This window comes from Pezoporus occidentalis, unplaced genomic scaffold (genome assembly GCF_034315485.1).
Source record: "Pezoporus occidentalis ecotype Australia unplaced genomic scaffold, CSIRO_AGI_Poc_V1 ctg20, whole genome shotgun sequence".
Classification (NCBI taxonomy): domain Eukaryota; kingdom Metazoa; phylum Chordata; class Aves; order Psittaciformes; family Psittacidae; genus Pezoporus; species Pezoporus occidentalis.
In genome coordinates, this window is record NW_026913856.1 from 5,197,995 (window position 1) to 5,223,190 (window position 25,196).

General features: G+C 37.5%; 1 protein-coding gene across 1 annotated transcript in view; it reads left to right on the forward strand.

Moving 5' to 3' along the window:
* Positions 1–22,231, forward strand: part of CDYL2 (chromodomain Y like 2) — a 61,949-nt gene extending 39,718 nt beyond the window's left edge. The window contains exons 3-7 of the mRNA XM_062618284.1: positions 2,673–2,890; positions 9,877–10,049; positions 14,629–14,839; positions 15,568–15,711; positions 17,719–22,231. Of these exons, the coding sequence (XP_062474268.1) occupies positions 2,673–2,890; positions 9,877–10,049; positions 14,629–14,839; positions 15,568–15,711; positions 17,719–17,877 (905 nt within the window). The 3' untranslated portion in view covers positions 17,878–22,231. The remainder of the gene's footprint in view (positions 1–2,672; positions 2,891–9,876; positions 10,050–14,628; positions 14,840–15,567; positions 15,712–17,718) is intronic.
* Positions 22,232–25,196: the final 2,965 nt, after the last annotated feature.

Below are 25,196 nucleotides of genomic sequence, written 5' to 3' on the forward strand. Positions count from 1 at the left end.
TAAGCAGCTGCTAAGTATTAATGCTCGTGCAGAGACAATCTGGACAATGCTTTCGTGGTTCGAGCTCCATTGCATCCATGCAGACATGCTCAGTGGGCCTGGTTTCACATGAGTCTTGTCTTTAGGTTTTGCTGATCATTTTCTCCAGTTTGTCAGATCAAACAAGATTACAGGGATTACACCAAAACAACAATTTAGTCACTGTATGTTGATCATCCATTCTTACAAATGTCACTTTTCCCATTCATATTTCTCTCCTATTAAATTCAGATCTTTCCTCTGGTTAAATTTTTGTCAGCATGCAGGTAGTTAAAGTACTGTGACAAGATCTATGATTTCTTACATCATACATTAATTCACAAACTGAAAATATATATCTCAAACAAAGAATACAAGAAAAATTAAAATTATTACTATGAGGCTTTTTTGTTGAGCTGGATTATCTGTGAGAGTTAATCTTTCACTATTCTCTTCCCATCAGTATTTAAAATAGATGGGGCATAATCTTTAACAGTAGGTAGTCAATCTATCTTCCATTCAATGTTCATGTGTGCCTTTGATTTTGTATGTTCTTTACACTTTTTTTAGGGTATTTAACCCTTTACATCTTTGTAGCTTATTGCTGGATCAAGCAACACTTTAAGGACTGAATAGATAAAAGTGCAATCTTTAAAAGTCTGCCTCAAATAATTACTTTCCTTTGGTATATTCCCAATAATATTAGTTTTCCATTAGTAATTTCACAAGTCCATTTCTGTTTGTAAGAATAATTGTCAAAATATATGCAGTAGCAAAACCTTATGAAAAATAAGAAATTATGAATAATTTTAAAAATTCAAGCATATTGTGATTCCTACCATTGCAGATAATTGGAAACAAATTTCAAATTCCGCTGGCTTCAAATGATGTTTTTTCAAATAGATGATCCGATGTAATTTGTCAGTATTAGTATTGCAGCAGTTGCATCCTCTATTCAGTGTAGTGCAGGCAATGCTTTAGATGGTACCTCTTAATTTAACCATGAAAAAGAGTTTCATGATTGACTGAAATAGCAGACTTTTTAACAAACGTGTTTCTGTGTGTAAATACATGTCTACCCATATGTACATGTTACATGATGAGGCTGAATGATGCACCAGGGAAATACTGTTAAGCATACTATGTGCTTTAGCATCACATATCATAACTGCAGTGTATATATAGGCATTTCACACACTGTGAGCAATTCCACGGGCCATTGCCATTTGAGAGGTATCAGACACTTCACGTACCTACATAAACATCAAATGAAAAAATAGCTAATCCAAAATGAGGGTAAGTGATTTTGGAGAGAGTAATCTGTTGCGAATACTCCATTTTTATTCCAAAAGAGCATTTTTAATTGGATAGTGATCATTTAAACTATAACATATCTATGTTCTAATATTCATGTCATCTGCCCTTTAAAAATTCCTGGCTATTTGATTCCAGAAGCTGGAACAGGTCAGCTTTGGCAGGAGTGAAGAACAGAACAAACAAAGGTGTTTTCATTCAGCTCTTTCTTGGCCTTTCTTAAGTACAGCATCTCTTGGGCTTGTGTCTGTTTAAACAACAAACAGATTTGGAGAATGTGCTGGGTTTGGCTGGGATAATTTTCTTCATCAAAACTGTTTCAATGAACAGACTGACTTTAATTTCAGTTCTTCAGTGACCTGCCTCTGTGTTATTTTTCATGCAATAGCATGAAACATCTGTAATTGGAAAAAGAGCATTGCATTAAAATCTTGTAAAGATGTTTTCAACACTCTGGCTCAGCATTGTTAACAATCATTATATATTGCCTATTAGAGAGAAACTGTAAACATAAGCAAAGTAATAGTTTACAGCTCATACACAGTGTAAGTCAGAATAAACTGTCTTTTAAAATTGATGTACTATAACTCATTAGTTTTTAAGGAGAAACTGTATATTCTTTGTCATAGTTCCTTTTTTTCCATACTGCTGGATACCTTCCAGAAATGGTATCAGCACTAATATTTCCTATATACAAAATCCACTGTTGATATCATACCCATTAGTCAAAAGTCAGCAATTACTGTTTGTGTAAATGTAATGAGCAGGAGCTTGGGGTGAGAGCAGAGGATGGCCAACTGCTGCTTCTAACACTAACACAAGGGTAAGTGAAAGAGAATGCTGGTCGTGTCAGCTTAGTAAGAACTCTCCTAACTTACTCTATGTGACCCATAGAGATGTGCCACAACTGTGTATTCAGGTTGTCACTTGAACATGATAATGACTTTTTGGCCACTGTGAGAGAAAGAAGACGTACCTTTTGAAAGAAGGGATTTGGACTAAACCTGTCAAGTTTTTCCAAAGCTGATCACCCCAAATTCAGATAATACAATCACTTTTCAAAGTGATTTTTCAAAGCAGAACTGAATCCCATCAATGGTCCGAGTCCTACATGCTATACAATTCAATTGTCTGATGCGCCAACAAAAAGTACTGCATGTTGGAATACAGTAAGAATGGCTTCAGGCTACATGTAACTAGCCAGGCACATTTTTGATTTATCACATTTATCATGTAGAGGCTACTGTAAATACTGAACTGTGTTTAAGCTAATAGAAAGTATCGCTCCATTTCTTCAAAGATTGAGACATAATTGTGCTTTGATTCTTTCCATCTGAAAGGTTCTTCTCTGGCCAATGGAAGCTTGAATCTACACAGCACTGTGAAAAGGAAACTAGATGGGGAGAAAGATTATGTCTTCGATAAGAGACTAAGATACAGCGTGCGTCAAAATGAAAGTAACTGCCGGTTCAGGGACATTGTAGTCCGGAAAGAAGATGGTTTCACACATATTTTGCTGTCAAGTCAGACTTCAGATAACAATGCATTGACCCCAGAGGTAAGTGTGTAGCCATGAAAGCCAAAAAAAGCTATCTTAATGTATGGGTTATCTTGCAAACACTGCACTTGAACTGGATGTTGTGTATTTTTTCCCTAATCGGTTATCTTAGAAAAGAAATACGGAGTTCAGGTACATCTGACCTTTCCCATGCTTGGGATTCCTATCCAAAAGAATGCAGAGGAAATTAATTTTTAATTTACCTGTCTGAAACCAAAGTCAGAAGTAAGAGAAAGAAATGGCAGAATCAGTACTTCCAGCATGGAGTTAGTTGCGTGACAGAGCTTTTCTCATGTTGAAGTTACTGATATTTACTGTCCTAGAGAGAAATCTAGTTTTTTTCATTTTATTATTTAAATAGTGCTCCAATTTTTGCAGACAGAGAATTTCAGGCAATATGCTGAGTCAGTAATTCTAAGTGTATATCTTGATGCCCAATTGAGTTTTATTCTGAATCACTTTATGAGCCCTTGCTAGTGAAATATTAACCAATTAGGGGCTCTGTTCTCAGCTGAATTCATGCAGTTGTACAACGTATAAATGATATTAATGAATCCCCTTGTTCCAAACATTACACACTTACTGTCAGACTTGGACTTGTAGCTTGTACTTACTGCTCCAGTAAATATATGGGTTAGGGAAAGGACTGAGAAGCTTTTCCTTCCATTCACTGTGATCCCAGCATAGCGGGCAGCGATGCCCAGGTGTACCATTCCCATGTCAGAACTAAAAAGGTGTCAAATAAATGTCAAATCTCTCTTGGAGAGGAGAGAACATGCTTGAGCCCTGTTCCACATGGGCAGCAATGGACTGATTGAACAGGGCTGCTGTAGATCGGAGAGGAAAGAACAGGAGGTGCCTCCCAGCACCAGTTTTGCCACTCCGAGCATTCTGCAGGTAGAGTTCCTCTGCCTGCAGAGGGCAGGCTGCACTGTGGCAGATCTCTGCCTCTTCTGCCCCCCAGACATGCCAGTGCAGCTCTGTCCTACACAGTGACTTCAAGATAACAGGATATGAAATATCAGTTTGAGCACCATCTGAGGGAAAAGGAGACTGTAGCTTTGAGGAGCTATTTTATTCAATAAGAAACTGAGTAACTGTGAAATTAATTACTTATAATGAGCTTCAGATAAAACCACTAGCAGGTGTGATGAGCCCTGAATTTGACTCCCCTTCCCAAACGCACACCTACACAGGTACATCAATGCAGAGAATGAAACTAAATAGTTTTTGAACTCTTAGTTTTTAAATTTTATCATATTTAAAAGAACTATCTTGCTAATTAACACAGAACACCAAACTTTTAATACTAATTCCTATCTAACACTACCTTTTAACACAAACGCTTTAGATTGCATAAAATCCATCATTCCATCTCCATGTATTAATTACTACTAACTGACATCACAGGTAATTTAAATGAAGAGCTCAAGGGCCTGAAAAAAGTATGAAGTCAAGAACTTGCTATGTTCAGGCTGAACAGCCTTACCTTTATGGTGCTGGCTGTGCTGTTCCTATCAGCTGTGTTCAAATGCTCAAATCAGTGAATTAATTCAGGCTCTTCAGGTCTGCCAAACCAATTCACTTCATTCCTTGGAAATACTCCATATGCTGGGAAGCCACCTCTGTGGAAGAATAAATGATAAGCATGTAATAGAACTTCTCTTGCATCACTGGTGTAAACTTATTTCTAGAACCTTTATCGGAGCTTACTTGAAAACTACATTACTGGCCAGGATCTGGATAGCCAGGAATTAGTCAAGGTAATGTGTTCCACACATTGAAAATGTCTGTTTAAAACTCATCCAGGCTGAGAGCAATTGAAAGCTCTTGCCTTCTGAAGGCTGCTTCCTGGCACACATGAAATGACTTACTTGGCCTGCATCCAGGCTTCTGCCCATGATCATTCACACACAAAATCCTGCACCTTCAGTATTGGCAATTCCACATCCTTGCTGCAACTACAGCAGAAATCCAAGGAACTGAAAGGAGGAATATATTGAATTCCTTGTTCCTGCAGTTTGTCACCCATAGCCATAGGTGAGGCAAACTGCCAGAGTATTCTAGGGACATTTACAGCATTTTCAGTTTTGAAGGCTCATACCGCCGGTGAACAGAAAGTACAAAAACAAAACTCCCACAGAGTGAAGAATGGGAGTTTCATTTTGTCAAAAGAAACATTAACTTCAAGCTTAATTAGACATCCAGTAGATTATATTTGCCAAGTAGTAAATGATTAATTTACTCAGGGTAGCTCTACTTGCTGTGGTTAAAATAGTGATGTGGTTATTCTCTGCCATGTATCTATGTTGGGAAAAAAAAAAGAAAAGGTGTGCACTGACCACAATCACAAAATCACTCTCACCCCTAAACAGCACTGCTTGCTTTTGTGCTTTATCTTAACTTTCAGATGAAATGTAATAGTTTTGTTCAACTATTGGCCTCTTCTATTTATGCCAGTTTAATTAAAAAAACAAAGAATTTATTTATACCAAAAAAAAAAAAAAGAAAAATAAAATCTTACAGAAGTCTCCCTGAATCTCTGTCCTGTTTGTGGTAACTACATCACACCTGTGGGCACGTGCAGGTGATTTTAGCATGAAATGTGCCCATGCTCCTTCTAGCCTTGTTGCACTGATTGAAGTTGGCTCAGTGCCACTCTGGTAATTGAGCTTTTTCTACAGAAATGTTCAGGCCACTATAGCAATTCCTTCTTACGTTTTACAAGGCCTTATAATACTTCCAAGCCAGTGTCATGAAACAGCACAGGTTTTTTATTTCAGTGGCTGAGTCTTGCTACCTTTAAAATTAATTTTCAAAATAGATACAGAAAGTATTTCATCATTATAAATTCCATTAAGACATTTTCTCTCATGGGTCTTTTGCTGGTTCTCAAGTTCTTTCTCCAGTGATGATGTTGCTATTTTAACTCAGCAGATTTCAAGGATCCAAATTCTCTTTGAAAATTAAGATAAAATGGATCCATCCACGCTTTTTACTTTACACTATTGCACTAGGAATTAATATTCCTAGCTTATTAATATATTCATAATATATGAATTAAAAGCAAAATATACCCCAGACAGCTAATGTTTCCATTGAAGACTGATATTACAACCTCAAATACACTTGAATCAGGTTCAGGTCCTAGCCATGAAAGTTAAAGGGTTCAAAGTTCTACCAGGTGCATTTTGGAGCACTGGTTTGCCTTCACTTCTTGCTTACAATTTTCTTAACTTCAAATAAAAAGAAGAGGCAGGTACGGGTTTACTGTTCTCTCTATTTTTGCTCTCATACATAGACAGCTTGTCAGGTTTGGCCAGTACTTCTGCCTGAAGCCAACCTTACACATTCCTTCATCCTTCATTAATCCAGCAGAGAGGACTCACAATCTGTTTGCACAGAGTCAGCAAGTGACAAAAAGTGTATCTATGTAGAAAGGTATAAGTGAGGAAGAGGTTCTAAGAACAACTGAACGACTTTAAAATTCTGTTTGTTATAGTATTTACAGAATATTTACCTTTACAAATATCAACAGGGAATCCTTAGAGATTCAGAGAAATTAAATGTTTAAAGCAGTATTCCTGTTTATATGAAAGGAAACTTGTGTTCAAGAGACTTTGTGTAATCATGGTGATAAATTCCCAGTTCTGGGGTTTCCCCAGAATGCGAGCAAGATTGAAAGCAAGGAGGAACAAATGCCTTTTAAATTTGCAGCATCCAGTAAAAGGCATTAAAATAAGCTCTTTGAAGTTTAATGAAGTTTTCACACATTTTATGTTTATTTTGCAACATGAGGTGTCCTGTAGGGAACCAGGATTTAATCCTTGACAGGATTCAAAAAGTAAGCAACTTTTGAGAAAGTGATAATTTTATTATATATTTGGGTTTCATTAAAACAGTACATGAAGCATTAGGCCTGGTCTAAATTTATAATTCAGTTGATTATCACAAGCTAAATAACTGGCCCATACTGATCAGTACATACTTCCTCAGAAATTTTAGTCAAATGTATTCAAACAGAAATACTGTTCCCACAACTGAAAATTAACTAAAAGACCATAAAGAGCTAATTGAGAAAAAAAAAAAAAACATGGAACAGGAGAATACTGCTTATGGAGCCTTGCATGTTTTAGATATGGTCCAATAGGAAAAGTAAAATTTTATTGGACAAATGCCATAGTTATATTAAAATGAGGGCAGGTTTGAAGATTGTGGAAGACAGGACAGGAAAATGTAATCTGACATGTAGTATCTCTGTATTTGCAAACTGAATTCACTACATCATTAAATGGAAAACTACATCATTAAATGGAAAACCAGACTGTAGTTCTGATCTAAAATAACATTTATTGCACAGTACTGCAGTTTAACACACAGTTCTACAACCCTATAGACAAACCTTCTTTTTTGTGTTTATTTTATTGTTAGTAACTTTCCTATAATCATATAAACATCTGCGGCGAAATACCCATACCCAGATAATATATGAGGAAAGCCATGATGCCAAGGCATTGGGAAGCAACAATGAGGTTGGCTAGAACCAGGCTGAGTGACAAGATGGATTTTAGACTGTACCAGCAAAGGACTGGGCATAGAACAAGGGAATGAGGGTTGACTTTGCTGGCATTGGTGTATTCCAATGAGTTTCTGAGCACCTTTTGATTATAAAGTTAGTGACAAATTTACAGATTTAAAAGAAATAGTTTTTGGAGCTTGAAAACACTGGTATGTTATGGTTTCCTCGTTTTTGGTACTATTTACTTTTGCTATGAACTAGTAGAGCAGTGGAACTTACTTTCCACTGCTGCTCAAACAGACTATGCAAAATGTTGTTGAAGCATTCCTATTTTCCACCATATCTGAGAAATAAGTTCCTAATAATGGGCTTTTAATATCACTCTCTCCAAAACATTGAACAGTGCTAGCAGAATATTGGGTTTTCCTACCGGTAGTATCAGATTTGCTCAGAAGTTCGGTATACTTTCAGATGGCTTTAACCATCCAGATCAATGAGGGGCAAGATAGAAGAGAGACAGGTTTGGAATGGTAATGATGTGTTTGAAGGATAGGAGTGATAACATCAAAGATATGGTACAAATGCAAGGATCACTGGAGGAAGGAGAATGGTAAAGAAACTTGCTGAATAATAAAACAACACTCTTATTATATATAAAAATGTTTGACTGGTATTCCCTGATATTATTTATACACCCTCCCTAAGAGCAGATTTTGAGAATATTTAAAATAAACTAAGAGGACGGTCTTGCATTCACATGGAACTAGGAGTATCAGAATACATGTCTTTGTATTCTAACATCTACCACCTTTTCAAGTTTAACTTTGAACAGAGATTTTAGGTTCCTCTGTTTCCCCTTCACAAAATGTGCAGTTTTGCTGTGGTTTTTTACCAGCTATGGGCTGATACAGCCTCTGAGGCTCTGGGAATACACAGTACTTGTAAAATCACTGATTACGTTTTCATACCTGCACAAGAATTTCAAATACACTTTCAAATTCTGCTGCTTTTAATTACTTCACTTCTACCCACTGTCACATACTCAGTATTACAGGCATTCTGAAGCACACTTACAAAAGTGAAGCATCAAGAAGTTCACTACCTGCTTTCTCCTGTCCTGGTTTCAGCAGCCAGTAGCAATCATTGCTATGTAAACGCATATGGAAAGCAGGCAGGTAGTATTACACTGCGGGGTTTGAACATACTGGTTCAAGCCTGGTCTCACAAGCCACAGGATTTTTAATTAAACAACTGTCAGGTTTTGTGTAAACAAACTTACAGGTTTAGGGACATTTCTTAAATAAGGCATTTTGAAGATCTAAAGAATTTTTGGAAACAGAGTAGTGAACAAAAATACTAACAAGCCTAAAGTCTTGCGTTTGTCTCACATGGAAACCATATCTAATTCCCCAACCACATTTTGCTGTCTTTTGCCTAAATTAACAGCAAATCTTGCAGTACAAAAGAGAAAAAAAATGGACCCAACAGGACCCTGTCTGTAGGAAGTACTTTAACATGTGTGTGTTTAAGCGTAGGACGTGTCATACTTGTCATACAATCATGGCCCTTCAAGTAAGGAATAAATCACTAAAGGGAAGAGCGGAAGCTGAAATAGCTGAAATCAGTAACACCTGAAAAACCATGCTGAATGGTAACTGAACAAGAAGTTCGTAAAATAATATTTCCTTCTAAAAATCATTAGGGAAACAATTCTCTGCTCATTGTAAGAAAGTGAAAGGCAATTTTCTTACAATACGTGCAGTTCAGTTTTGTATGGATTTTAGGTTTGATTTATGGGGCAACTATTAGCTTTGTCCAGTTGTAAATCAGAGCAGAAATGTCTCTTTTAAGTGGCTTTTTTTGCTCTGACTTACAGACTTCAACAATATCACTGAACACAGAAAAATTAATAATATGTTTGTCATATGTGTGTGATATGTGATATGTGTGATGTCCTGTTGTCCTGCTTTACTCTGGTTACAGTCATATAAACCAAAATATTTGAAGAACTGAAAACTGGCGTTTATAGATTTTGCTCACAGCTTGTTGAGGATAATAGGTTATTGTTGTGATACCCATTTAACTGAAGATACAGCAATGAAATATATATATCCACTGAATATACACCATGAAAATAAAAAAGTGATATTTGAAATTATCAGAGTGCAACCAGATAGCATAAGCTGGCTAGAATTTTCCATAGCAAAAAGTAAAGAACAGCCAAAGTCATAAAAACTCTTCGAATTAGTAATCATCAACAAAGCACTTCCAAATATACAATATTTTGTAAATTCTCAGTGTTCTCATTCTAAGTATGTTAAAATTAGATAAATATATACATATAATTGATGTAAATATTAATAGTGCCCAAAATTTAAGTCTCTCAAGATCGATAAGGTTTGTAAAACTAGGGAAATGGTATTGCAACGGCATGCATGTCGAATTGTTTACTTTTCTTTATCCACAGATCATGAAGGAAGTTCGGAGAGCATTGTGCAATGCATCAGCTGATGACAGTAAACTCTTACTTCTCAGCGCAGTGGGAAGTGTATTCTGTAGTGGCCTAGATTACTCATATTTAATTGGCAGGTTATCCAATGACAGAAGAAAGGAAAGCACTAGGATTGCAGAAGCTATAAGGTGACCCAAGCTTACCTATGATCTCTAAATTATGAAATGCAGTGTGTGATTATAAAGGTATTTATCAGGTCCAAAAACTGTTGTATATTTAATTGTTGATTGCATTCTAATTATAGTCCCACAGATCTGTTCAGTAAGAACCTTGGACCTTCTCAATGTTAGAAAACAATGCACATTCATTCCAGTGCTGATATCCCACAGGGATTTCTTTTTTTCCAATTCTCTGTATTTAATATTTGAAATCATTCCTCCAAATTCAAATACAACTTTGTTGTTTATCCAAATCAGTCACTGCTTTATGTTCCAAAGTGGTTCGTGAAAGGCAGATACTTTACTTGTTTTGATGTTCATCATTGTAATGAATTTCAGTACAAACAAGAACCCATGGCTTACTCACATTCTGTTGAAATAGCAGTCTGTCACTGTATTTTAGAACCTTATTAGAAGGGTCTCCACTCTTTTTCTTAAACTCAAATAACTTAATATATATGCAAATGTAGTTTTATTTTCATAACTAAAATGTGACTTTCCTTATATATAAATCACATTACCTTAATAGAAATCCAGGGCTTATGACATGCAGTCTACAAATCAATCTGCACAATACATCACCAAAAATTTCCATTATCCACAAGGTATTTTTTATACATACTTGCCCGATCTTCCAGTATAAATCAACATCAGTCCACTAAAGCCAATGGTATTTCACCAGTCTGTACCAGGAGAGGGCTTGGTCTGTATTTTTGTCCCCCCACTTTCTACAAATAAATATTACTCTTCTGAGAGCTTAAAAACTTTATGCAACAAGTCTGTGAAGCAGTATGAAATAATTTGTTTTACAACAGATCTGTCTTTTGCATATGTTAGTATAAAGTAAGATTACATTTAGTTATTACATGACATGTATTAACCACCAATTATCTTTGTTAAAACTGCTGCAGATCAATTTGGATTCCATTTAATACTTTTGAAATTCTGAAGGTAGTAATTACTTTGAAAGAATTTAAAATTAACTTCTTAAATATAACAAATTTTGACATGTTTTTAAGAGCCTAGCTATGCTTGAATATCATATAGAGATAGTTAAAAAAGAAAAACCTCTTGGAGTACGTATCCTAATTTATTTTTTACTTTAATGTGAAGGATTTTAAATAATGCGGAACCAAAATAAGTGAGGAAGGAAAATCATTGGTTTTGTTTGAAAATACAGACATGCTTGCACTGCATTAGAAGATAAAAATTTAATAATATTCATGTAAATGTTATGTAGATAGGTATTGTTATATATGTATACATTTATCCACACATATTTAATACACAGTTGTACTTATCAATTCCACATAAAAATGAGTATAAAATAGACTATAATACTCAGTTTTTCTACCCTTGGACTCACAGAACACTCTTGAAATACTGATACAGTGTGCTGCTCCTTGTCAAAAACATCGGCTTCAGGCCCACTGGAAATAGATTTTTGTTGTACTTCTGGAAACAATACACTACGTTTTCCGTTTAGCACTCTCTGTGCTTTGTGTGAACAAAGGACTCAACTAATGAAAATATACTGTAATAAGAGTAGAAAAAAATGTAAACTTTGCTTTTCAGTGGTTAGGATGTCCTCGAACACATTAATGGGTCTGCCTGCACTACTGTACGTCAAGTTAGACTTGTAACAAAATGAAATTAAAGTCTTGATTACTGTATGTTTCCACTTTCTGACGTATGGTTCTCATATAGTGATCACAAGTCAAAAATGCAGTTTAAATACCCAGCATCTGTATTCATCTTATGTGAAAGATTATTCGTTTGGCTTCTGTCCTCATCCACTGCCTTTGGGGCTTGTATGTGGCCCTGTGGCTCCTCTTCAGGTACTGAACATAGATCCATCAGCCCAAGCTGCCACCATCCAGATGTGTGTCTGGCATTACACTCCAGAAGCAGAGAAGAGCCAGACGGACTGCACTGCTGCGTGTATGTAGCCTACAGAGCCTGGCAGGAGAAAGCCCCATTGGAAAGCATTCCCAGCATCAGTCTCTCATCGTCAGTCAGGCATCCTTATGTGACCCGATACATAAAATTCTGGGTGTGCTCAGAAGAAAACGGAGAAGGATGACTTCACTCATTCAACTTCTTTGTAGCCTTTGACATACTTACGAGCCCTGGCCTGCAGCATCCCAAAGTGTATTTGATCATCAGCTTCCCAGACATCCTCTAGCAAAACCAAAAGCCTTCTGCATTGTGACACTTTTTCTTGTTTTTGAGCTTCTGGTTCTACTGTGGAATAACAGTTACAATTTTAAGTCCTCCTGAAAGACTACACTGAATCAAAACAAGGATCTTCTAGCCCAGAAACTAAGGGTGTGAACTTATGCTTCGAAGATGTAGAAACATGCCAGGTTCTCATTATAAAGACAATTCACTGAACTAGGTAATGTACCAAACAGGGAACACAGCAGCTGAGTGCAGTTCTGTTCACTGCAGCTTCTGTAGACCAGTACAGGCATTTGTTCCCCTCAAAAGTTCCCAACATCATAGCCCTCAACTCCATCCTACAGGTGGCATATTCCACACCCATCCATGGTACCATTCTCTCTGCTCCCATCCTTTCCTCATGACGGAAGCTCATTGTGTCTTCTCAGTGTTCAGTTCCACTCTGTCCCAATCTCCAGATGCTCTCTTTCTTGCTCACTCATGAAGATTTCGCATCTCCTTCAACCCTTCCCCTTCACTAATGTGTTCTGCTTTGTTCTTCCTCCCCATCATCTAACTGCTTCCTCTGCACATTCCTAATTGCTTTTCCATATTCACTCCCAGTCCCATTTATCAACACATTCTTCCTGCTTTTCTCCACCACACTGTTTTCTTCTGCCTTCACATGGTCCTCAGATCTGCTGCCAGCATTTATCCATAAATTGTTCATTCATCCCATCCCCATTCCCATCTGTAGTCCTACTTGGAAGGCTCACTTACTAACGCTGTCAGAATTCTGGAATTAAGGTGCAGTGATCCACAGTCATTACTCAGCCATAAACAACTGAAGAAATAGCAAGATAAGGGAACAGCATTGCTTCTGCAAACAGAAATGAACCACAACTCTTCGTAACCCTGCTTCTAGAAAGACATGCCTTCAAAGGCCAGATAAGTTCCTTATTTCGTTCTCTTTATCTTGCCACTCATCTTGTGTTTTACTGCTGACAGTGTGAAGAGAGCTGCATCAAACCCACGAGTATCTATTTTCCCATGGTCAAAGATCAACACTTTACTAGGTAGCCAGAAAACCAGAACTCATTCATTGAATGTGTAATGCTGGCTCACCTCAGGCTCTTTGTTTCCATTTAAAATACAGGCAATGCCCTTGTCCCATAAAACATTTCTCTTTGGTATCTTTTCTGTTTTTTGCCATATGGGCACTCTGACCTGCCAGGCAGAGGCTCTGCTCCCAGAAACAGAAGACTCGGTCTTTTTGACCTCAGTGGCAGAACCACAACCCATCAAAGGGCGCATTTGACAAAATGTTCTTTCCTCAGATCTGTCAGCAAAGATGCACTCTTTGTGTGAACCAGGGCAGGAACAGACTCTCCTCTTTTGTTTCAAATTTGATTTATACATGTCTCTTTTCTAAAGTAATTGAGCATCTCGTTTCCTTCCATGTACCTGTTGTGCACTGAGCTGCTGGAGCCCATAATTTGCTCACAGTTACACTCATGCTTTTTCCTAATTGGGGTATAGGCTGTGTTCAACAGATATCTTTTCCACCGTTGCTGATACGTAGCTTATTTTAAATATCTCCTCACTGCACAGAATTTAACATGTTCTAGTTCATTCATCTGGATGAATCTGATCACATTAGTTCCCCATTATTTCCTATTGCTTCACATTTACTGTTGTGCAAGCAAGGGCATCTACTTCGTTACATCTCTGCTGAAGACATTTGCAGCGAAGACTCAACAGATCAGTTGGCTTATTCTTTCCCGTTCAGACATTTCTCTCGCTCTGACTCCCCTTTTTGGGTCTTACTCTTTCTGCTCGTGAGCCAGCAATGTTTACTATCTCCCAATCCAGGTATGGGACTTGCAGTAGCATCTGACCTAGGGTCTTAAGAGAACTTAGAAAAAAATGGATATTCATTAATACACCTATGAGGTTTCTCTCTTTCATGCTATAATATGTCCATCAGGTTAGCCAAACCAGATCGTCAGAAGCCATACTACCCATAGTGGAGCAAACTGAGAAGCACTGTGTGTACAAACTCATGAATTACTATTCCAGAAGTAAAACTAAACCTGACCAAACCATTCTGCAGAAAGTCAGTGCATTCCAGTTAATCAGTTCACATACAACATACACAAAATTATTTAATACGCCGGGTACTCAAAAGATTAAATAACTAAATATAAACAAACTTTTCCATGTGCAAACTAGAAAGTAGCTTGCAATTCTGACCTCATAAAACTGGGCCATGGCATTTATTGTGTTCATCTGTGATTCTAATTTGCTTTCAGATTAAGTACTTTAAATTTGGCTGGTTATCTGAGACTTACTTTTGTATTCAAGGTCTTTCTTCTATTTTTTGTTTTAGGGATTTTGTAAAAGCTTTTATTCAGTTTAAGAAGCCCATTGTGGTTGCTATCAACGGCCCTGCTCTTGGGTTAGGAGCTTCTATTTTACCACTATGTGATATCGTTTGGGCAAGTGAGAAGGCGTGGTTTCAGACACCATATGCAACAATCCGACTCACCCCAGCTGGCTGCTCATCATACACATTCCCACAAATTCTGGGGGTTGCACTGGTAAGGTTTTCAACCTCAGTTTGCTGAGGAACCCTTCTTAAATCCATGCTCTTCTTTCTCTCTTTAAAAACTAAAACAGAAAACAACTGTTTCTCTTAATTGGCATGAGTGGAAATGAAATCTCTGGAAAGTTCATCTAATCCCTACCCGTTTCTTACGACAAAATGACCTCAGAATTCAGTGTATTACACATGCTGTGCACAAGAAGGATTGAACACAGACTGAAAAAGCAAAGATCGTCAAGGTCATGGTAGAAACAGGAAGTGATGCATTAGCAGAGTAGTGTTACAGAGTCCTTGTCTGTACCATGGTAGGATTGTGCAGTGACAGACCAAGAAACTGCCCTTTGCTCTCTAAAGATAATCCATAGTAATTCCAGTAAGGTTGATTAGTTTTTACCAGTATAACAAAGCAGAATTTGCCCCACAGAGTGTTATATACTAGGATCCACGACTCTTGGTGCAGTAGCACTGACAGTTACTCTTGTAAAATCAGCAATACAGATTCATCATGCATGCCAGCACATTTCTTTTAAATGAAACCCATGCTGTGCTCTGGCCACCTGCACAATCCTTAAATAGCTACCGAAACTCCTTTTAAAGTGTTTTGCAGTATGGAAAGATAGAGGAGACCATTTGTAAATTTAATCCTGAAAATATCAGGCAAGTATGGAAAAACCTTTGAGAGACTGATAACACACAATCACATGTAATCTTTTGGTTTCACAGGCCAATGAAATGTTGTTCTGTGGGAGAAAGCTGACAGCACAGGAAGCCTGCAGCAGAGGACTAGTGTCACAAGTATTTTGGCCAACAACATTTAGCCAAGAAGTGATGCTACGAGTGAAAGAAATGGCATCCTGCAGTGCAGTGGTAAGAAATCACACTCCTTTGTGATTCAACTCATTTCACAGAGCTAATGTGTGCTCCAAAGGCTCATCACGTGGTGGGTCCACAGTTTCTACAACCATACTTGTGAAAGAAGGTTGGTAACAGACAATCTGAATAGGGATCCGTGAGTTCATGAGGTTTCTCATTTTTCAGGGTCAGGGAGGGGTATTTATTTTCCCTATCTTCACATTTATTCAATATGAGTGGAACCTCCTTGCCCCAGATTTTTAAGGGGGATTAGCATAGGTTTATTTCATGAAGGTGGAAGAGACTGTAGCAATACAACTGGACTGGGAGATCTCTGCAGGGCCAGTAAGGAAGGACAGTAAGAAAATAGATTTGCCTTTCACAGTGTCCTAGCCTACTACATTTCAACTGGATCTGCCTTTTTTTCTGCACCTGCATAGTTCCTGGTTCTGCAGAATGTGCAGAAGAAGGCACCAGAAGGGTAGGAAAGTGCCAGCTAAGCTCTGCTGTGCAGGAGAGGTGAGATCCAGACACAGAGGGATTTGAACACAGTCTGGTCACAGTGTATTATAACTTCCTTTTGTGTACATTGAAGTTGAAAGAAAATCCTTTCCTATTTTTACTTCCTAAGGATTTTCCCTTCAGGCAAATACGCTCCTATTCTGTGCACATCCTTGCTTAAAAAAGAAAACAATGCTCAGAGTGAAGAAAGTGATACTGGCTGCAATAAAACTGCTCTAGCAGAAGTGCACACGGTTGTCATTTTGTGCTATACTTCTTATGCCTGAAATTCTTAGCATCCCTTCATTTAAGAGATCTGTCATAAAAGAGAAAATAGAGACGCACAAGATTTTTAATTAAATCAAGTGTAGATTAGATCTTCTGAAAAGACATTCAGAATGAAACTGCAAATGTAGCATAAGCTTATTTGATCATGCTGATATAATGTATTATATGAGTTGGGAAAACCTCTGGGCTTCACTGTGAATTACTCTTCCCTTCACTGTTCCTGGCTGTCAAGGGAATTTTCTCTTGAGACCTGTTAGAAAGACTGGTGCTAACTTGTGGTCAAAGATGAGAGTTAAAAGTGTCAGAGACAAGATTTACTCTCTCTGATCCTAAATGCAAATCAGGCTGAAGTCACAAAAACAAAGAATACGATGAGCTCATCTGAGTTCACTGTGGATACTTGTTCACAAACAGACCAAAAAGAGCACGCAGGCCTCGGGATTTGCAATGAACACCATCTACTTGAGTTAAAGAGAAATACTACTTTGGAATAGCAGTGTGTAACCTAGACTTGATAAGAACTGGGCTTAGCATGTAAGTATTGACAAAGCTCAGTGGAGAGTGTGTGTCTCCCTTACCATGAACACTGCGTTAGTTCACATTTAAATCTTCTACCCTCAAAAGACCAGCAATGTATGAGTTATTAATGGTTTTGACTAGTCAGGTTCCTTGTGAGGTACATGCTCGTGTTACATATTTTAAAAAGGATTTTAAAGGCTGCAATCTGTGTTTAAATTGGGTCTAGGAAATAAACAGTATTTGCAGTAAAGGCTGTTTCATGTTCATCTCTGTTTTGATAAGGAAATGATGCATGAGGGAAAATTGTTAAAGGTGATGGATATCCACACCGGGGTTTCCAGCCTCTCTAACCTTAAAGACTACCTTCCAGAAAGCAGGTAGCCAGTGTATCATGCCTCACATTTTCATTCCAAAGGGTAACATTCTTAGCTCTGTCTAGTGCTTCATGGTTTCATGAAACCATAGCAATTCAGAATCCTTCATGCCTTTTTAAAATGTTGGCACTACCACATAAACTTCAGAAGTCCTTAATTCTTCAAGATGCTGACTATCAGCAAGTGGAGTTATGGCTGTAAATCAAATCTAGTTTCTGTGCCCAAAGGAGTTATTTAAATTGTAAAACAGAGTCAGTAGTGTAAAAATTCTGTTCACACCATTATCTGTAATAATTTTAGCAGATGCAAAATGAGATTCTGAGTGATATTTTGGCTTTAGGTATTGGAAGAGTCCAAATGTCTTGTGCGGAGCTTCCTGAAATCTGGACTTGAAGATGTGAATGAGAAAGAGTGTCAGATGTTAAAACAGCTGTGGAGTTCTTCTAAAGGACTGGATTCATTATTCAGCTACCTGCAAGACAAAATATATGAAGCCTGATGTATTGGCTTAACTTAGAAAATGCCCCAGTTGTGAACCAAGTCAAATGTTACCTGTGTTTGAAAAGCAGAGGCAATGCATCAGTGAGGAATTTGTGACAGTGTATCCTAATACATATGGTTGTGTTGATTTCCTTGTGAGATACACAGCTGCTTGTAGCTGGTATGATTTTGTGTAAGCGAGACGTAGGCAGGCTTGTTCAGTGCACATAATCTCAACAGAGGGCTGCATCTTTCACATTGCTCATCCAGGTAAAAGTATACATTCCATGTGCTGAGAAGCACCATTGAGGCCCAGTGAGACACACCATCTGTAATGATTTATTTTGTCTGTCCTTCTTAACTTATTCTTGCTGTTGCCACACATCTGGGCTGACACAGAGGGCTCAATCTAAAAACTGGGTCAGCCCAGTATTTTGTAGACCCAAACACCATGCTTTAGAAATACCTTGATTTTTTTTCATTTTTCCTAAGTTCCAGCAGTGTAATGGAAAAATTTGATAATTTATATGTATAATATGTAAAGTTAGTTTTACAAAAGCTACTAGGATTTTTTTCTTTGTTGAATTTATTTAACTTATTTATTTTGTGTTCGTGTTCAGCTGTTTGTTGGTCACAGGTCTGATTTTTCATACTGCCCTTGACTGAATTAATGGCATCACATGGGAATGCAAACACAATTACAGCAGCAAATTGTGTAGAAAAATAAAGAATATATCGGAAACACGCAGGATGCTGCAGGCATTAAAAGAAACAGCCACGTGCATGCTCCTCTGTGTTTAAAATTGTACAAAAAAATGTATGGAATAGATTCATTTGTGAGGGTTAGAGGGGGAAAAATGGATTCTGAAGCAGCGAGTCCCCCTTAAGTCTCTCTTCACTTTTCTGCCTTCTTGAGGGGCATTGAAGGGCTTGCCAAGGAGATGCTTTATTTAAGTTGACTATACTCCTGTTAGCCGGGGATCAGTGACAGGGTGAGTGGTGCCGTTATGTGGCGTTGTACTGTTTTTCAGGTTTAAACATCCCCTTTTGGTCTGAAGTCTAAAAGCAACTCCTTATGAGCCTTAGTCTAGTTGCCTGATTCCTCAGGTGTGAGATAATTCCTGCTCTGGAGGCCTTTGGGTGCAGGCCAGCAGTTTATACAAGGTGCTAGGTATTGAACTAAATGGAGGGAGCAGTTTTGTTTTGCTCTCCACATCTGGCCACCCCGCCATCTGGTACAAGAACTTAAGGCTATCCATAAAAGCAGTCCACAGTAAACGACAAAAACCTAATCTGCTGTTTTAGAATGTGATCCTAGTACTTTTCAGTGACACTGATTGACTCCTGAACACTGGACCTCCAAGTTCTGTCTCGTTAGTGAAGCAATGAATATGGAAGTAACTCAAGCATGCTCTGTGACTCCCCTGCCATTGCAGTGTGCCCAAACCAGCGCTTTTTGAAGCAGAAGCTTTGCACATTTGTTTGCTTTGTGATTTGTGCACTTGCTCGCTGTCCTTCAGCTCAATTACTTGCTAATGGTTTAAACCTCTGCAAATGAAGCTGCTAGGTTTTCTCCCTCCTGGTATTTCCATGATGAGTTTCAACAAAGCCTCTGTAAAGTTAAAGGTGATTAAAGTACACAGTAACCTTCAACACGTTAATATAACATTCTTTTTTCTCAATAATTAGAAGTACTGTTTCTACAGCCTAACTACCACTGAATTTTAAGGAAATCAGCACTTTAAGAGCAGAAATTCTCATGGAAATTCTTCAGTAAAAAGACAAAAGTCTGGCTTCTAATTAGCCTGTTCAGTGGTTTCCACAAAAAAAATAAAAACAGAACAAGTAACTTCTAAGCATCTGAAACTAAACTCTTTCAGTAACTATTGGAAGTGATGCGTGCACCACTTGTTCTAGACTAATACTTGCTTATTTCCACAACCTGCCAGCAAGGCCTCACAGTGCAGGGACGTAGCTGAGTCAGGGCAGTGGGATCCCCTACTCTGCTGCTATGCACATGTGAGTCACCTGGATGGCATTTAACAAGAGGGGTTACTCAAATGAAACCACTCACATGCAGAACATGTGCTCACACAGTCCAGCATATGACTTCATAAAGAGAAAAGAAAAAAAGCAATGGAAAGTACCATGATTCCTCAGTTTCCTTCATTTCCTTTATGCCTATTCAGAGAGCCATAACTCCTAGTCATGTGCTAGTAAGACATTAGGAAGTTTATTATAATACTGTGCTTGGGTTTTGCAGACAGATAGAGAGAAACTGCTCAGCAATGTGAAGGTATGCTTTCCAGATGAGATTTTCAGAGAAGAATTGTAAGTTGTTAAGACCTTTAAACTGCATCATTTCATCTGAATTTTCAGATACCTATATCTTAGCATCTTAGCATTTTTTATGACAAAGGAATGGTTGAAATACATTTTTCTATAATTATTTTTCCATTAAAGCAAGCGCTAACCATAGTTAACATTTTTAATTATTCATATCTATACAGTTACAGTCTAGTTTTCATGGACTCTATTTTCCCTTCCAAAAAGAGTAATAACAATGTCAAAAGCTTCTTTTCCAGTATTTAAAGATCAGAAATCAATTTTCTCTTGTGTTTCTGTCCTTACTAGGTATTCAGATATCTAGATGTACTGTACATGTTAGTCTGGGTACCTTTGCTAATATTCACAGTATTTAAGATTATAAATGCAATTTGTTGTTAAGTATGTTTATTCTTGTGTAAATTGTTTTGTACAATCTTTAAAAATCTACAGTTTTGCATTTGTAGATATTAAAGGTAAGCAATTTATTTTGTGTTGTCCTGCATGTATATTTTTGCTGTAGATAAGTGTTGCTTAGATTACTATTTCATTACATTTCTGTTTAAATGAATAAGCTTACAAACTTTAATACAGTATATATTTTCAGAATATAAACTTTTATATTTCTGTGGTAGGTTAGGGTATGCGTTTTAGGCAATCTTTTTCACTACTGTTAACTGTTCTTTTAATCTCTAATATAATGGTTTTGTGCCAATAGTTTTTCATTAGAATAAAATGCTCTTTTAATGGTAGGGATAAACACACAATTTTGGTTGGGGTTTGGTTTGGTTTGGTTTGGGTTTTTTTATTATTTTGCCAGCCTTTACAGTTTGAAAATGTAGTTTTATTGCATTTGTGAATAAGCCTTACCATTAGGTACAAGAAATCTTTAAAGCTATATGAATTGCTTATGATGTAGTGCTAAGGATTTCCCCAAATAATTGCTGTAAGAAAGTTAGCAAATTAGAGTACAGGGCCTTAAGTTTTTCCTGTGAAAAGGGTAATACGGGTTGGTTTTGAACAGCGTAGGTAGATTTGTCAGCATGGGCTTTGTTATATATAAACTGTGCATTTGTGCTCCCAGCCACAGTAGTTTATCTCAGGCTTTGTGTGGCTGGGTCTATAAAAGTCAAATCTGGCTAAAGCCAGCACTCTTTAGGAGACACTAAAGAAGTTTACATAAGAGACTTATAGACAATCTTATAGTACATTTGGGTACTCAGTATCCTAGATGTGTTATCTGTGTCTGCCCAATTAACCGTATGTTTTAAGCCATATTAAATCTCTTTACTGCTACTTCAGATACTACACTGAAAGTCATTCACTAGCTTGCTTACTCACAGACGGGATTTCAGTTTTTAGTGAATAAAAATATTATGCCTTCCATAAAAACAAAGGACCAAAGAATTGCATTATTTTAACAAAGCATTAGTTCCTTCACCAGTGAACTGGTTTGACATTTATACTGAAGATCAGTCTATTTCTGCTACAAACACTGCATTCTCATCCATGTCAAGCATAAGGGGAAAAGATGTATCCACGGACCTATAGGGAAAGGAGTGACGTTCAGCTAGGATGGTATGTCTATTGGTAAGGCTTATTACTAAACCTCTGAGAAGAAGCAAAGAACCAAAAATTCACAAATTACATCAATGTAACTTTATTTTCAGAACTTGCACAAAGAATTAATTGTAAAACTTTGCAAATTAGCCCCTTAAGTTATTTTGTCAAAATGCCATGGAACAGACTAAAACAGTTTCTAATATTTGTAACAATGAGTACATATTATAATAAGGGTACAGGCACCCCTATGTCACAGTGTTGTAAATATTTTCTGAAACTGGTACAGTACTGAGGGACTTGTATCTTCTGATATATGAAATATTGGCTGTCTAGATCAAACTGTACACAATTTATTTGTTGATGGTCCTGTAACTAGTGTATGGACACATTTCTGGGTGCCTTAGAAGTTGTATTTTTCATGTGTGTTAATATGCAGTATTTATACATTGTGAGAAGCTGCTTTGAATAAAAACATTGAAACTTCATTTCAATGCGGTGACCTTCAGTTTTACACAGTCAGAATGATTGTGATAAGTAGTAGCCACAGACCCTTGCTTGTATTATATATGATAAAGCTATTCATGGACTCTGGCCTTTCCAAAGGAAGCAGGCATACAGCAGGCTTTTTAAAAGAGAAGTTAAATTTAAAACTTTTGAAGGGCAAAAACCGGGGCACTAAAAGACACTGCATAAGAGCTGTCTGAAATCGTGCATTATGATCCATCTGTTTATCGTTTCATTATCAAATCCAAGGAAATCAACAAGAACTGTCCTATAAATACACTTCTAGGACACCTTCTCCACCATTATCACTTGTGCTATTTAATACCTGAATGTCACCCAAAGCATACCACTCTAGAACCAACTATTTGCACACAGTATTTCATCTCCCTGTGGAGGCATTTGATATTAAAGTGGTATTTTCCAGGGAGGCTATTTTCCAGAACCCTGTTGGTGCAGTGTGAAGCTGAGTCACCCTATGGTCCTGCATGGTTATAGACACCATGGGGTCTCATGTATACAAAGTGATAGTTTGGCTGTAGCATCCATGAATGCTATTTCAAATCATGTATCTCCCATGATTAGAAGAGTAACTATTTAGAACTATTAGAAGAGTAACTAAATTACTTCCACCAGTGGTAGAAAAGGAGGGATATTTTTGTAGGGAGCCAGTGTTACCTAAACCACCTATACAACAAGGTCTGAAGAAACAACCTACATTTGATTCAAAGGACAGCAACAATGTCCTAGCAATTATATTGGTTAGCTTTAATCTGACAGACACCGTTAATAAAAACTGTGGTCAGCTATTTAGAGCAGAGGATTGAGCAATTTAGTCTTGCTTCACTATCAGCAAATCCAATTATTTATTGCGGTGATTCTTGCCAGGAATTAACTTACCATAGCTTGCGCTGGACTGTAAGCAACGTACACATGATGGGTATAACACTGTTTCTGCCCAGCAGTTTTATTGATAGGTTCTGGTCTTAACACAGATTGCCAGCATGAGCATTTCATTTTAAATAATTCATCTTTAAAGGAAAGCAAAAATCCTTTAAAATGAAAAAATCCACCCAAATATTTTGTCAAGCCAAGGTTTCTGAAAGCAAGATAAATGTTAGTCCCTCTTGCTGTAAATTAATACATGACCAAACTACATGGAAGGGGAACCCATTAAGGATGCTGAAGAGGGACTCTTCATTAGGGACTGTAGTGGTAGGACAAGGGGTAACGGGTTCAAACTTAAACAGGGGAAGTTTAGATTGGATTTAAGGAAGAAGTTCTTTACTGTGAGGGTGGTGAGGCACTGGAATGGGTTGCCCAGGGAGGTTGTGAATGTTCCATCCCTGGCAGTGTTCAAGGCCAGGTTGGACAGAGCCTTGGGTGACGTGGTTTAGTGTGAGGTGTCCCTGCCCACGGCAGGGTGGTTGGAACTGGATGATCTTAAGGTCTTTTCTAGCCCAAATCATTCTATGATTCTATGGTGCTATATAAAATAGGTGTACAGATTTAAGAGGACAAAAGACTAGTCTATGAATTGCATGTATAAAAGAACAGGCAGGTAGTCCCAAAGATATAAACAGTACTCAAACAGGTCAAAGCTCTACATGTATTAAAACATGCCAGTTTCCCATTTTGAGGTTTGAATAACAGAAACAATATTACATATGGAAAAAACAGGGAGAGGTTCTGAAATGAAAGCATGTGAGAAAACCAGACTGACACCATCTTAAAGATTGTGAGAGCTCAAAGCAAATCAAGTCTTGGAAGTCGGACTCAGGGATAGTTTGTGTGAGGAGGAGAAAATCAGAGGGTGACATTCTGGCCCCGGAACATTATTTTTCATGATGAAAGATGATAAAATTTAATAAAACATAATGCATCTCTTCATGACTGATGTCTGACTTGACCTCAAAACCAAACCACAGTCATAGCACGGGGACAGTTCCAAATTACTCAGCCAGAATAACAGCCCACTCTAGAGTGCAAACCATTTGCATTGTGCTAGCACCACTTTGCTTTAATTTATACTTTTAACTTGGTTTTACAAAATTTGCTCATTACAAATGTATAATAAAAATAGAACCATTGGAAACTTTGTTGAACTCCAATTATTAAGTCCATCTGGCTTGACACAGTTTTCAGTCAAAAGTACTATGGGAGAAAGAATGGAATTTTCATTTCTGGAAAAGGAAACAGTTTATTTTTTTAGTAACTTAAAAATCCTAAGCTAAACTGTGTCATGTTTCCTTTATCACTTCCTGGCATTGGTGTTGATTGAACAAATTGGGCGAATCCAAGTCAAAAGCCACCAACTTCAATGGCAATCTTACTGACTTCAGTTCCTTCTAGGTCAACCCCAGTGGCTGACATGCCACAGCAAACTGTTTCACCATAACAGCACAGGGAATATCTTGTAGACATCTTCAGAGAGCAATGTGGCACCAGTCAGAAAGACATAACTAGCACAGTAGGCAGGGTTCCATGTCCTTTATTCAAAATTCAACAGCAGTGACTAAGACATTTTTATTAAAATTCAACATTTTCAACTTTATCCGTGACTCCGGTTAGTAGTAAGTCATGTCTGCTGGGTTTTAGCCCTCCCAAACTCTTCGGTCACATTCATCAGCTTGGATTCTGGATGACTATGTAAAATCTGTGAAACTGACTTTATACCTTGGTCATAGACAGACATATGTTTGTGAACAACTATAAAGAGAAAAGTGAAAATGCTTTTTGCAACTAAGAGTTGTGTTGGAAATAGGGGCTATGGAACTGCCACTGCCTCCCAAGATGTTAGATTAAAAGCTGCACTAGCATTAGTTTCTATAATGAAAAGATTTAAACACTAAGCAGCAATCTTGACTTGTTAGGATTAAGTTAATTACTATCATCTAGAAGTAAGTTATTCACAGTCATCCAGAAATGTGTTTCTGACGTGTCTGTAAA